Below are 12,286 nucleotides of genomic sequence, written 5' to 3'. Positions count from 1 at the left end.
GGACAGGGGCACGAACCCGTGTCCCCTGCATTGGCAGGCGGACTCTCAACCACTGCGCCACCAGGGAAGCCCCCTCATTCACATTTAATTGTACTCTGGAGTGGGCAAGTTGCAGGGCCTCAGTCCACATTTAAAATATTGCCCAAAAGTGATTCACTCTTGTCTCTAGTGATTCACTCTTGTCTCTAGCATAATATTTATACTCTGATTCCTCAGTAATTCTCCCTTTGTAGATAAAGCGTCAAGATCTTACATAATTCAGTTAAAAAAGAAACTCAAAATATGTGAGAGCCCATCTGATGTGGGTTTCCATCTACTTGACCCTTCAGGAGGAAAGCATTTATTCTTCTAATAGTGCCATAGGATAAACAGTGTTGATCGCCCTTTGGGTGTTCTCATGCATGGCCGTGGGAAGCACTGTGGCCATTAACTATTATCTATTTTATTAGCATACAAGCCATGGCTGCCACTTCAATGCTCCAGGACCCCAGGGTAACATAGGTTATATTTGCTGGGTTTGTGCTCCAAGGTGACTGCGGGTTTGCTCAGCTCCAGGGCCAGCACCCAGCTTGGTTAACAGACACAGGTTCTGGACCAAGTCCAGAGTGGTGCTGGGGTGGAGGTCAGTGTATGATTGCAGGTAATCAGTGTACTATGTGGGATGCTGGCAATGGCATTGAGAAACCCACCTTCTCCCTCTTGGTAGGAGGAGAGAAAACCTCCTACCTTCCCCAAGAGGAAGGAGTTCCAGTCTGTTCATCCAGATTCCAGGACATGAATGTTGGTTGTTCACCAACAGGCACATGAGGTGTATGTGCCTCCTCGCCTCTTCCGTTGGTTAGAGGGTCAGCATCCCTCCCAAGCTGGGCCAGGCAGGATAACGCATCGGTGCTGGGGAGGCCCTGGGGCTCGGAGGCTGGGGATCAGACCTGGATTTAGGTTGAAGCCTCTACTTAGGCCTTGGCTTCCAGCCCGTTTTTACCATATACCTTGCATTGGAGTGTCAGGCCCATTTGTGACTATGTGGCCTTTAGGCGGTCCACGGAGGACAGAACTGTGGTGTTCTGGGGTCCTTGTCTATAGTATCATTTTTAAATATCACCCAAATCTCACTGCAAGGGGGGGCCCTCCGTCGACACCTTGATTTCAGTTCTAGGCTCTAGAACTGTGAGATTGAACTTTTCTGTTGTTTAAGCTACTCATCTGTGGTACTTTGTTATGACAACCCGACTACCATGCTTGGGAACGAGGTTGGGTTCTCCTATTTTAAAGGCTAGTGGACTCCGTGGTTAGAAGTGGGAATACCACACCGTGAAGTATTTGAAATCATCACCATACCTTTTCTTCCACTGTTCAAATATAGTAGCTTCTTGACTACAAGAAGCTCATAAATGTTCGTCAACAAACTGGACTACTTACATGCAATAGAAGACTTTCTGTCTCACTCCTACTTTGGTAAAATAAGGAAATGGGGGTAGAGTTGTTGTGATCTGAGTTGGGTCACGTGGAGGTCAGGTCAGTGGTAACGTGGAATAGATGGGAGGCTCCCTAGCTTATCGTGTTAGTCGTCTATTGATGAGAACTCTCTGATTCTTGATGAGAAGTTGCTAAAAAGATGATGGAGGATTTTTCTTCCAGTCCTGAAATACTTAGTGCAGTGCCCAGCACTGATAGGTACTTAAGACTGTACTATCACTATTAGTGTCCAATCCTGGAAAAGGATTGCTTTTCTTAAGTCAGTGGTCAGAGGGGGAGTATCTGCCCCTTGAAATTTATGTCTTATCGGTGGTGCTTAATAAAGTATTTAAATGATATTAATGGGTCTGAACATGATGCCTTGAGCAATCTGGGTTAGAACATTTTAAACTTTATACCACATTGCTAATAAATCACTTCTCAAAAGACTAGGTCTTCAGCATCTGGTAGCTGGCCAACACAAAAATACTTCTTTAACAAATCAAAAACATGCAGTGTTTTATGAAAGAAATTGATAGAGTAAGGAAAATCAAATCCAGTGTCTCCAAGATATCCTAATCATTGAGCATGAAAGTTCTAATATATGACATTTTACCACTATGTTTGCTAACAATCAAGAAAACTGAGCATCGTAAAAATAAGGTTTTTAAAAGTGCTGAAAACTTTAATTCACTAAAACCAGGAAATATTATATTTGTATACTAAATTTTCTGGCCTCTGAGTGACCGTTTGCCAAAAACTTGGCTTAAAGAGAGTTTTGCAAATTTCTGGAGGACAGGGATTGTCTCTTTTTCTTACACATGAGATCCACATCTTGCCCTGCCTATCAGTCTAGGATAATGAATATATATTCAGTAAATGCTTGTTGAATGAACCAATGTGTGAATGATTTTCTTGGTGGGTTTCTATGAACTGAGGGAGAAGAGGCAACATATCAATAAAGAATGAACATTTTTGCTTTGAAATAAGGAAGACAATTTATTGTAGTGAGATTATACTGAAGTTGTACCTATGCCCGCCAACGCATATAAAGTAATTCCCTCCACACTATTGAAGAAGACACCAGTGAACTACAAAGAAACTCAAAGTGCTAGAAATCAGTTAATGTTGCATAGTGTAATGCATTTTCACTAACTTACCTAAATTTAAAATTAGATGATTAGAGGACATATTGAAGTATTTTTCATACATATTAACAACAACTTTTTCTTTTACTGGAGCTTGCAATGCCTTTGGTAACTCCAAACAGTGACAACTCTATTCCTTGCTGTTTCTTTCATCTTACTATGGTGACTAGTTATCACAAAGCTGCTTACTAGAGGAAACTTCTAACAGAGACTTAAACATTTTCCCCTAAATGGAGTTTGTGGAAAATATGAAAATTGGCACACTGTTTAGGCAACATAAAAAAAGAAAAGACTATTTTTAAACCCTAACCCCTAGAAAAATGCCCCAGGAGGCAGAGAACAGCCATGCAGTTTAGCGCAAGTTCACAAACAAATATATACACATATCAACGTAGACCTCTTTGCACCCAGCGCCTTGTCTAGAACGCATTTTATACATTTGCTACATGTGGCACAAATGCAGGGGCACAGACACTGCCTGAGTGCCGTTGAGGAGCTGGGTAGCTGTCCTCTCTGAGGAGGTATCTACACAACTTTCCAACGGAGCTTATTCACGACTTTTTGGAAAACAGAGTCTAAGAGCAGCTCTTTACACAGCCTTGTGTGTACAGAGGTGCCACGCGCTGTGTCTGGGTGATGGGTCCACCTCCTAGATGTAGGATTCCTTAGCGAATCGGAACTGATCAGCATCAAAGACGGGCTGACTACACCGCCGGGCCAGGAGGGCCTGCTTGTTCTTCTGTTGAGACTCAGACACAGTTCTCAGCCGATGCAGCTCAGGTCTCCTGGTGACAGTCACCTGTCCTGTCGTGTCTATAGAAGCACAGACAGTCCTGCTCTGCTTCCAGCTCTCAGTCCTGGGCCACCGTCGGGGCCCATCCAGTGGCTCCTGACTGCATATATTTCTTGAGTCCCCTCCGTGGTGGACAGGGAGAGGTGGCGGTAGCCGGGCGTCCAGGCTTAGCATCCTGGCCCTCATGCTGCCAACTGTTTGGCTCCCGTAGGTGGCGAACTCCAAGGCCTGGTACCGAATGGCCTCCTCGTAAGAGGGGGGGCCACCAGGGCTCCTTTGATCCACCGGCTGGAACGTGTTCTCCACCGAGAGGGAGTGGGCCCCCGAGTTAAAGTCCACAGCTGTTTGGCCGTGGGTGTCAGGCAAGTTTTCTTGGACGATTCGGCCGGCAAGCTGGCTTTCTTTTTTAAGACCTTTCTTTACCTGGTCTCTTGCGCAGCCCTTGGATTTCGCAGCCACAGCAGAGCTGCGGGTTTTGGTTAACACTTTTTGGTGAGAGGCGAAGGAGAATGACATGGAGTGTTTTTTTATTTCTCTGTCGGGCTTACTTTTCTCAGTCTTTGTGAAAGACTGATGTCTGGTGAAGAAGTTTCTTTTGGGACTGGAAGGAGAAGCCAGGGCTGAGCTGTCGGAGAGCACGTCCAGGGAGCCACTGGAGACGGCTTTGGGGGTCAGTGTGCACTCTGACACCAAACCCTGAGCCGGGCTCTGCACCCTCGGGTCTCGCGGCCCCTGGGTTTTGCCTTCCGCTGCAGGAAACACCTCCTCTGGAAATGGGTCCTCGGCTTCCTCACTTGCAAAACAAGGGGCCGCCTGGGCCGCGGTGAAGTCATCCTCACTTCGTGTGAGTTTCGGGTTTGCTCTCCTGCCCTCAAGGCACTCCTTCGAGGATGCCGCCGTGCTGGGGTCCGAGTACCTCCTGTCTGGTTGCCTGAGGGAGCCTTTCAGTCTGGGCGCACTGCTGAGGACAGGCTCCCAAGGGTGCGGCGGGCCTCTGGGCTCCAGGCTGGCAGCCGGGTCCGAGGACCCTGGGGGCCACCTGCTCAGGGACCCCACGGCGCTGGGCTCCGCGTCGGGGTCGGGGTCGTTGCTGTCATAGGCCGAGTCATTCTGCAGGGTCGACACGTCTGGGGGAAGTTAAGGGACGGTTGAGCTTTCATTCAGTTACTTTTAGAAATAAACCTAAGTACCGTTCACCTACTTATTCCAAGTATGGTGCCAGGGAGTTTGGTGATGCTAATTTGGGGCTTGGTATGAAAGAAACTGGCCACATTAAAATTCTGTTTCTTTCCATATCTACTATTTTGAGGTGGAGAAGATAAGTAGGAAAATGAAGCGAGAGACGGAGGAAATGAGAAAGGAGAGAAAACAGCATTCCACTGAAAATTTATTGATCTGAAATTTAAAACGGATCCTTTGGATGGCTCTTTTGACTGGATCCATCCCCATTTTAACAGACCCATACTCCACTGTGTGGAAACAGAATCTTCTTACGCCAACTCTCTAGCTAAAAGTTACTTAGTAAAATTAGCAGTTCTTCATGATTTAGAAGAGGAAGGGGAAGGTTCCAGGCTGAAGCTGACTGAGTGTCTGCAGCCCGAGGAAACAGTGCAGGAAAACTCGAGAGAAAAGTTTCCGTGTTTAGTGACTTCCCTACAGACTGGAGTCTACTCTGATTTGGTGATGTGTGAAGGTGACTTCTGCTTCAGATACCAGGGATGCTTTACATTACTGGTCTGGACTGGTAGCTGGCCATGAACTTGACCCCAGAGTCAGAATCAATTGAGAGCACCTTCCGCACCTGAACTGTCAGTGTGTTCCAGGGAGTCATCAGAAGCAATTCTGGAATGCCCTGGCATGTTCTCCCCAAATATTTCAAAGCAGTTGTCGATGAGGAATTCCACCAGTGTCTTAACCTGTGAGGAAAAGTTAACAGGTTGTCAGCTTAATGAGACCTTTATTTATTTTTAAAGGAAGGTGGTTAAGAATGGGGACGTAGCGGGGGTCAGCAGTTAGGGAGGTGCCAAAATGGTCATGAGAGATCTTTATGTGTCTGAAAGGAGCATCCGGAAAATTGGTAACAATCACCTATATGAAAATTATTTTTGAGACATGCACTTTTAATTTGTGAATTTTAAAAAATATATTACATTAAAGTAACAAAAATTTTCATTTAAGGAGTCTCCCAAATTGGTAGCTGAGCTGACGGTGTGTGATGCACGAAAGAGAGAAAAGTGAAAGGGCCTTTCCATCCTGGGACACGGTCATGTAAAAGATGGGTATCGATTGTCCTCTGTCTCGTAGGATGATAGAGGACGCAGGCCTAGCTTTACTCAGTTTCATCCAATGTACACCCCCAAGGGAATGGAACTATGACCAAAGCATTTGCCTTTCGTATTTTCACCACGATCTCGACTGAGTCAGAGAAGTTCACGGGCATTTTATTGCTTGGCTTTTGCAAACAGACGATGAGTTTCTTAGAAATAGGCAGAAACGAACCTTATCATTCAGGTCTCTCCGGGCTTCGAACGACAGGTTTTGCTCATTCTCCGGGCTCAGCACATTGGGCCCGATGCAGATGGCGAGATTGCTGGCATCCATCCTGTTGACCTCAGAGTTCTTGCTGATGACGTGGAGCACGGAGAGCAGGTGCTTGAGCAGCAGGTGGTTGGGCTGCGGGAGCTTATCTGCAACCCTGGAATGGAGTTCGGGAAGGCTGGTTTTAGGGGAGGCTCACAGCCTGTCTAGCTTGAGGGTGGCAAGTTGAAAGTTTCTGCCTAACCCAGACTTCCTTTAAAATGAGGAAGGTTCATTTTCACAAGAGACATTGTGAAACGTTCATTCAGACACTTCCAGTGGCAACTGACACGGAATGAGTCAGTTAACCACAGATCCTGAAGCCCTAAAAAACTGGCCTTTGTGATCAGGACACCGATAACATGGCCCTTTATGCTTTACATAGATCTTAAGTTACGAAATATTAACTCCTGCAGTAAAATACATAGTTTAATACATCTTGAAAATCATTTTGTTGAGCAACCATTTAGCCATGTAGAATGTCTTTCTGCTTCTAACACTGCACGACTATTTTTTTTTAAAGAATACAGTCATTTGCCTTTTTAAAAACTGTGCTCATCAAATGAAGAGGACACATTTTTATACCATTCTGAGAAATCTTTATGGAGATTAAATCAGTTTATAAGAGCATGTTCATAAAAATTGTGATAGCAGCACTTAAATGGCAACATTGGCACTACTACTAATAAATTAGAATTGTAAAGCTTCATAGCTTCAGAAAATGAAATGGTGTCTCTAACATAAGGATCGTTCATTTCTCATAAGAAGATATTGTTATGAAAGAGCTTTGTGTCTGTAAGCAGAAACTTATTGTGATAATCGTAGGGACAGACACACTAATGTCTTCAATTCAATAAATATTTCATTGAAAATATTCAGCCATGTGAGACAATCATCATATATAGACAGACTTTCATAGGATTTGGCAAAAGCGCTGTTATTTTAGCGTTGGGTGTTTAAGATTTCCTAGTCTCTAACGGGTCACACTTCCATTTATATATGGAATTGTTTTTGCTGTGGTTGGAATTTGTTTTTATATAGTTTTCATTTGGGTTAATTATAAGAATATGAAATATGCTATGGAATTTTATGAACAAACAACCCCTTCCAGATTGTTTACTATGCTTTAAGGGATGTTTTGTGGGAGAATAGTTGCTTTGCACGACACCAGTGTACAGGTTAGGGAGACCCCAGATTCCTGCACCTGGCTGGTTACCCTGCTTTGAGGCTTTCATCTATGAGTTTGTTCCATACTTTCTTGAACTACTTATATTTTTATACTCCCCACCTCTTGGGATTTGTGAGTACTGAAGTCCGCTTTCTATCTTTTGAAGAGGTGCTTCCTTTCATTTGGCTAAAACTACTTTTAAAAATTTCCAGGGTACCTCTAGATTTGTATTCTGGGAGTGGATGAACAATGCCACTTGAACTCCCTAAACATTGCAATAGACGTAAACCACTCTGACAGTTATGTGCAGAATCAAAGGATGGAGACTGTGCGGGCCTGGCCTCTGGGGACGAGGCTGGCAACTTACTGCTTCAGGGCCTCGATCCTGTCCTCTTCACTCTGCTTCTCCAGGGCGTCCATCCACTCCTCAAACAGGTCGCAGGACAGGAGCTTCAGTGGGATACTTCTGAGGAAGTCCTGGAGGGTGGGAGGGGACCGTTCATGTTACACAACGTGCTGCCATCATTCCACCTCGTTTGTCAAATCTCAGGGACTCTGTGCTCATCCCCTACATGGGCTGTGCCCTTTCCTTCCTGCATTCATTAGCCTGGAGAAATCTCTCACCTGACTTGTCTCTCAGCAGCTTCCTAACAACAGGCGCAGTAAGGCCATCATCCAGGGGGCCACCAGACTTAGGGGAATGGACTCGGCCATGGGACGATCCAAGTGCTTTTCCTCAAGTAAATTTCCTTAGGGGGAATTTAATGCATCACCTTCTGTTGGAATCTGGGGTCACAGAGATGCTTATACCAATAAATAAAGGCTTAACTAAAAAAATTAAACTCTAAGATCAGTTTCCTTTGCTTTGTAGGGTAAAGAGCCCATATCTTACTTCCTGAGCGTCCATGTGTGAGAGCCCATCAGCAGGTCATTTGGCACCAATGCTGTGAACTCACCTTAAAGACCACCGCCAGGAGGTGCACGGGGAGACTTTTCAGATCCACCACGCCTCCGGAGTTGAGCTCTTCCTTAAGCTCTTTACGGGCTTTCTCGTTGGCTGCTTTCCTGAATATTCCTTCAGTGGAAGGGCCTTTAAGGCATAGTATAGTGAGAATATCCTAAAGGAAAGGGGTATAGAAATAGGAGGTGGTTACCCTTGGTTTGAAGACACGCTTCACTGCTACTAACACAGGAAAAATCTATGTTTTGGTAGGAGAAAAAGAATTAAAGTAGTGGACATGAACAGTATCTAACTTTACCTGTTATAAAACATCCTCTCCATAAAAGTTAGTTCTCCAGGATCCTAAGACAGTCTTAACAAGAGACTGTTAATGCCAGTTTTTCCTTTCAGTCTGGTTGCTATCAACTGTCTCCCTCGGCCCTGCCATTTTTCTAAGAGGAGGTAAATTGTGAAAGCTGGAATTTGCACATTCTAAAACCATTTCAGGCCTCGCTCCTTCCAAGTCATTCCATATAAACATTGGATTTCTGATGATAAACTCTATAAATCTCTGTCTCTTGATTTCTCAGAAGGTACACATTTTCAGCATTCTTCTCTCCATGAAGTTAGAAGGATGGAGGGACCATCACCCTGAGCTCAGTGGCAAACACAACCGATTTCTAGGCTGTAAGCAGCCAGGTGTTCTCCTGACTGTATTCCTAAGTGGGAACACCATTTCCAAACGTGGGGAAAAAACCTCAAGATTGGCCCCAGCGAGTTTAGCATTGAGAGTGCCGTTCAGATTTCCCGAGGACTTTTCACAGCTGGCAGGAAACCGAAGTAGGTCCACGCGTGAGTGTGCACCTACCTGAATGGGTCTGGGGAGTGTGTCATTGTCACTGCAGATGGCCGACAAGGGCTGATCAAATAGGGATGACCTCAATTCTGGCTCTGAAGCCCCAGAAAAATCTGATGAAGAAGAAAGCCTTCTCATGAGAAAGAGCCAGTTCAGCACCTTCTTTCTCTTCTTAATTTCTACAGCCAAGAAAACAAAGCAAAGAGAAATTAGATTAAAATATTGATAAGCAAGGATCCAGATAAGACAACGGATATTGTCATCTCTGGTTTGCCGTGTGGGACAAATAATATTGAAAAACCGAGAAAGCAAAGGGTGTGAATCTTAATCTAGAAAAATCAACCTGAAAAACAACTGCATTGTTACCAGGGCAGCCAGCCCCTAAACAGCAACACCAAGGTTCCTCAAAGACTCCACCTTTCCTGTTTTTACGCTTTACCAACTGTTTGCTACAGAAAACGAGCAAAACCTAACTAAGCAGATCATAAACAACCATCTTAACATATTGACCTTAATAACCACAGTGGATATTTCTGATGTGAAATAGATTATTTTAATTTCTTCCTTTGACTAGTGAAGAAAATGAAACTTATAGGAAGAGGAAGTGACTTGCTCAAGACCATTTTGAAGGCTCTACACTGGGCGGGCCATTAAACAAACCTCTGTGGCCATGCTAACACTTACCACTAGGGGGAGCTACACCACGCCATCTGTCTACAGTCACCTGCAGGGTTTTCCCAGTGGATGCTTTAGGGAAGGGCGGGCACAAATTGCCGCAGGAAGGTTTAAACCTAGATCTTTTACCAGGAAATTTTATCCTTGCAAAAGCCTGAAGACGTGTGCAACGGGTATAACGTCTAACAAGTTTCCTTCTTTCTCTGTTTTCTCCTCCTTTTTTTTCTAATTATAAAAGCTACATATTCTAAATGCATTGGCATATGTTTATATACTTTTTATACCATCAAGTGGAGGAGGATGGATAGAGAACTGGCTTGTCCTCATAGTTCAGGAGAACTGGGTCAGGGTTACTTTATAATGGAATGAATTGTGGAAAAAAATTGAACGGTGGGTTCTTTGGGATTGGAGCTTAGTAACAATTGCTTCATGTGCTCTTAGAATCATTCTCCGTTAGAGGAGGGCAAGAGTGGTACAGGCAACTGTGTATTTTTCACATGTATGCACATTTGAATTGTCAAAACATAAATGCCAGGAGACCTGTAACTCCATTAAAACCCCTCTGGAGAGCTGGGGGTTTAGCTCAGGGAAGATCTTTTCTATCAGAGCGCTGGCTCTCTAGTGAGCTGGAGCCTTCCTGCCATGCAAGTGTTAATGTTCTGTGGTCTTTAAAAGAACACTTTGAAAAATAATTCCTAGTAAAGCACTGTGGTTTGGCAAACTAAGAACCTCTACATAAAAGATCTGTATGTTTTCAAAACTCACCAATTAGCTGGCAAAGACTGTTTTCGTTCTCACATGATGCCAACAGAGGATGTTCCTTGATGTCACCCTAAAAATAGATTTATTTTAGTTTAAAATAATGACTGAAGAAATCTGCCCGGTCTTTCCCCACAAAATACATTCAACATTTTATTCATATCAAAAACTAGTCAAGCGTCCGTTAGTTTTTTCTATCTTCCAGAATCAGTGTTAATGTCCTGCTTATCATGATAGAAGATCTCAATTAATATTCGTCTTTAATTTACTACACTTATTATGTTGATTTTCTCTTCTGATAACTAAACAATACAAATGATATTCAATTAAAATCAAGTTTTCCATCTCACAGTGCAGATAAAAAGTTTTAAACATTGCTTTCTTACCTCTGATCCACATTCAATTAATGTCTCCATATTACTGGCATTTAGTGTTTTCGACTAAAAGAGAAAACACTGAATTAGGTAAACCTCTTTGACTCTTGCCATGAGAAAACATGAATTAATAAATGTAAGAAGGGAGCATACAGCATGACAGCTGCTTGTCAACTTCATTAGAGTTTGGGCTGACTGTCCAGCGATGAGCTTTGCTCCTGTGCGGCCTTGGCTCTGTCTACGAGAAATCATGTGGGAAGAAGTTAGGAGGGATACGTGTAATGCATTGGCCAGTTTCAGTGCCACTCTGATTAAACACAAAGTTTGAAACTACTGGCTAGAAAAGTTTTCCTTTAAAGTCAGTTATACACCATTGTAAAGCAATTATACTCCAATAAAGATGTTAAAAAAAATAAAGTCAGTTATATGTGACCAGATGTCTTATGCTATTAAACGCAACATCTGAACACACTTATTTCTAAATGTTTTAAACCTGATATCTTCATCATGACAAACTTTGTTATTCATTTATTACGTTCCCATCAGGAGATAACCTGAATAACAATTACAATAACAACTAACTCTTATTTGGAGAGCTCACTGTGTGTCAGGGCACTGTATTAAGTGCTTTGCACAGATTTTCTCATCTAACTGGAAAAGGAAAAAACGTATTCCCAGGATGCTACTTACAGCAGACATACAACAAAGATAACAGGATTGTAAAGAATTCCTATACCCCAAAAGTGCAGGCTTCACATTATGTGTTTATTCTTTATAACGCTATTTGTTGCATATTCCACGGTGTCACTGTTTTCTGTTGGATAAGATCTTAAAGCCCAGTGACCCGCTAGCCAGCTCACTGTCTTTTCACATTAATTTATGGTACTTACCCTCGGAGGGCCTCCACCCAGACTTCTTTTACCTCCCGTGAACTGTGGAAAATGGGAGAAACAGCATGACACTCTGCTCCAACTAATCCACCGTCAGTGAGGAGACTGAACTGCTCTAACTTCACAAGTTCTGTGTTATAAGGGGGCAGGCAGGTGGAAATTCAGAATATTACTGAGACCGGAAAGAACATCACGGGCTGTCACCGGGACAGAGTCAGCCAGACACTGTAGAGCTCTCACTTCCTCATTCCTTTTAGGGCAGCTCTGGTTCTTTTTTTTTTTCTTCTTCTTCCACTTCAAAGCAAGACATCTGTAAACTACTAAGAGTGGAAAAGATGACATATGGCCATAGGTGAAGGCTCTGATTAATGTCATAGGTGGGATGTATGAATAAGAAATTGTGTTATTCCGTCCGTAAACATCATTGTATTTTCTAAAGTGGTAATTTCAGGTGCCCTTTTTTTTGTATCCTGTTTGGGTGCTGTCTCCCCTCCCACCCACCATCTCCTCTGTTCTCCAGTCACTATACATTGATAAGCACCCTCTAGGTGCGGGATGTTGTCCCTCTAAGAAACCCAAGACACGCTGCCTCTTTTGAAAAGTAGTCACCATCCAAAGCCAGGTCTGGAATTAGAACGAGTCCACCAGAGC

At 43.5% G+C, this 12,286-nt stretch overlaps 1 protein-coding gene across 1 annotated transcript; it reads right to left on the bottom strand.

The window, feature by feature from the left end:
* Positions 1-2,434: 2,434 nt before the first annotated feature.
* TAGAP (T cell activation RhoGTPase activating protein) lies at positions 2,435-11,814 on the bottom strand. The gene is made up of 10 exons (XM_067701631.1): positions 11,636-11,814; positions 10,899-10,983; positions 10,758-10,811; positions 10,378-10,444; positions 8,950-9,116; positions 8,098-8,259; positions 7,509-7,618; positions 5,896-6,091; positions 5,198-5,312; positions 2,435-4,523 (listed from the first exon to the last, which is right to left on the bottom strand). The coding sequence occupies exons 2-10, from the start codon at positions 10,923-10,925 to the stop codon at positions 3,253-3,255; spliced, it is 2,169 nt and encodes a 722-aa protein (XP_067557732.1). The 5' UTR covers positions 10,926-10,983; positions 11,636-11,814; the 3' UTR covers positions 2,435-3,252.
* Between the last annotated feature and the right edge of the window lie 472 nt (positions 11,815-12,286).

Source organism: Pseudorca crassidens, chromosome 13, assembly GCF_039906515.1.
Source record: "Pseudorca crassidens isolate mPseCra1 chromosome 13, mPseCra1.hap1, whole genome shotgun sequence".
NCBI lineage: Eukaryota > Metazoa > Chordata > Mammalia > Artiodactyla > Delphinidae > Pseudorca > Pseudorca crassidens.
The sequence above is the reverse complement of the archived record's forward strand: the minus strand, read 5'-3'. Positions and strand labels throughout refer to the sequence as shown.

Bases quoted from the DNA above. Each gene is read 5' to 3' on its own strand.
- TAGAP (XM_067701631.1), bottom strand. From the start codon at position 10,925: ATGAAGTTGACAAGCAGCTGTCATGCT. The intron at 10,445-10,757 runs GTAAGAAAGCAA...ATCTATTTTTAG, and splicing joins TAATTGAATGTGGATCAGAG to GGTGACATCAAGGAACATCC. The intron at 4,524-5,197 runs GTGCGGAAGGTG...AACTTCCCCCAG, and splicing joins GGAACACACTGACAGTTCAG to ACGTGTCGACCCTGCAGAAT.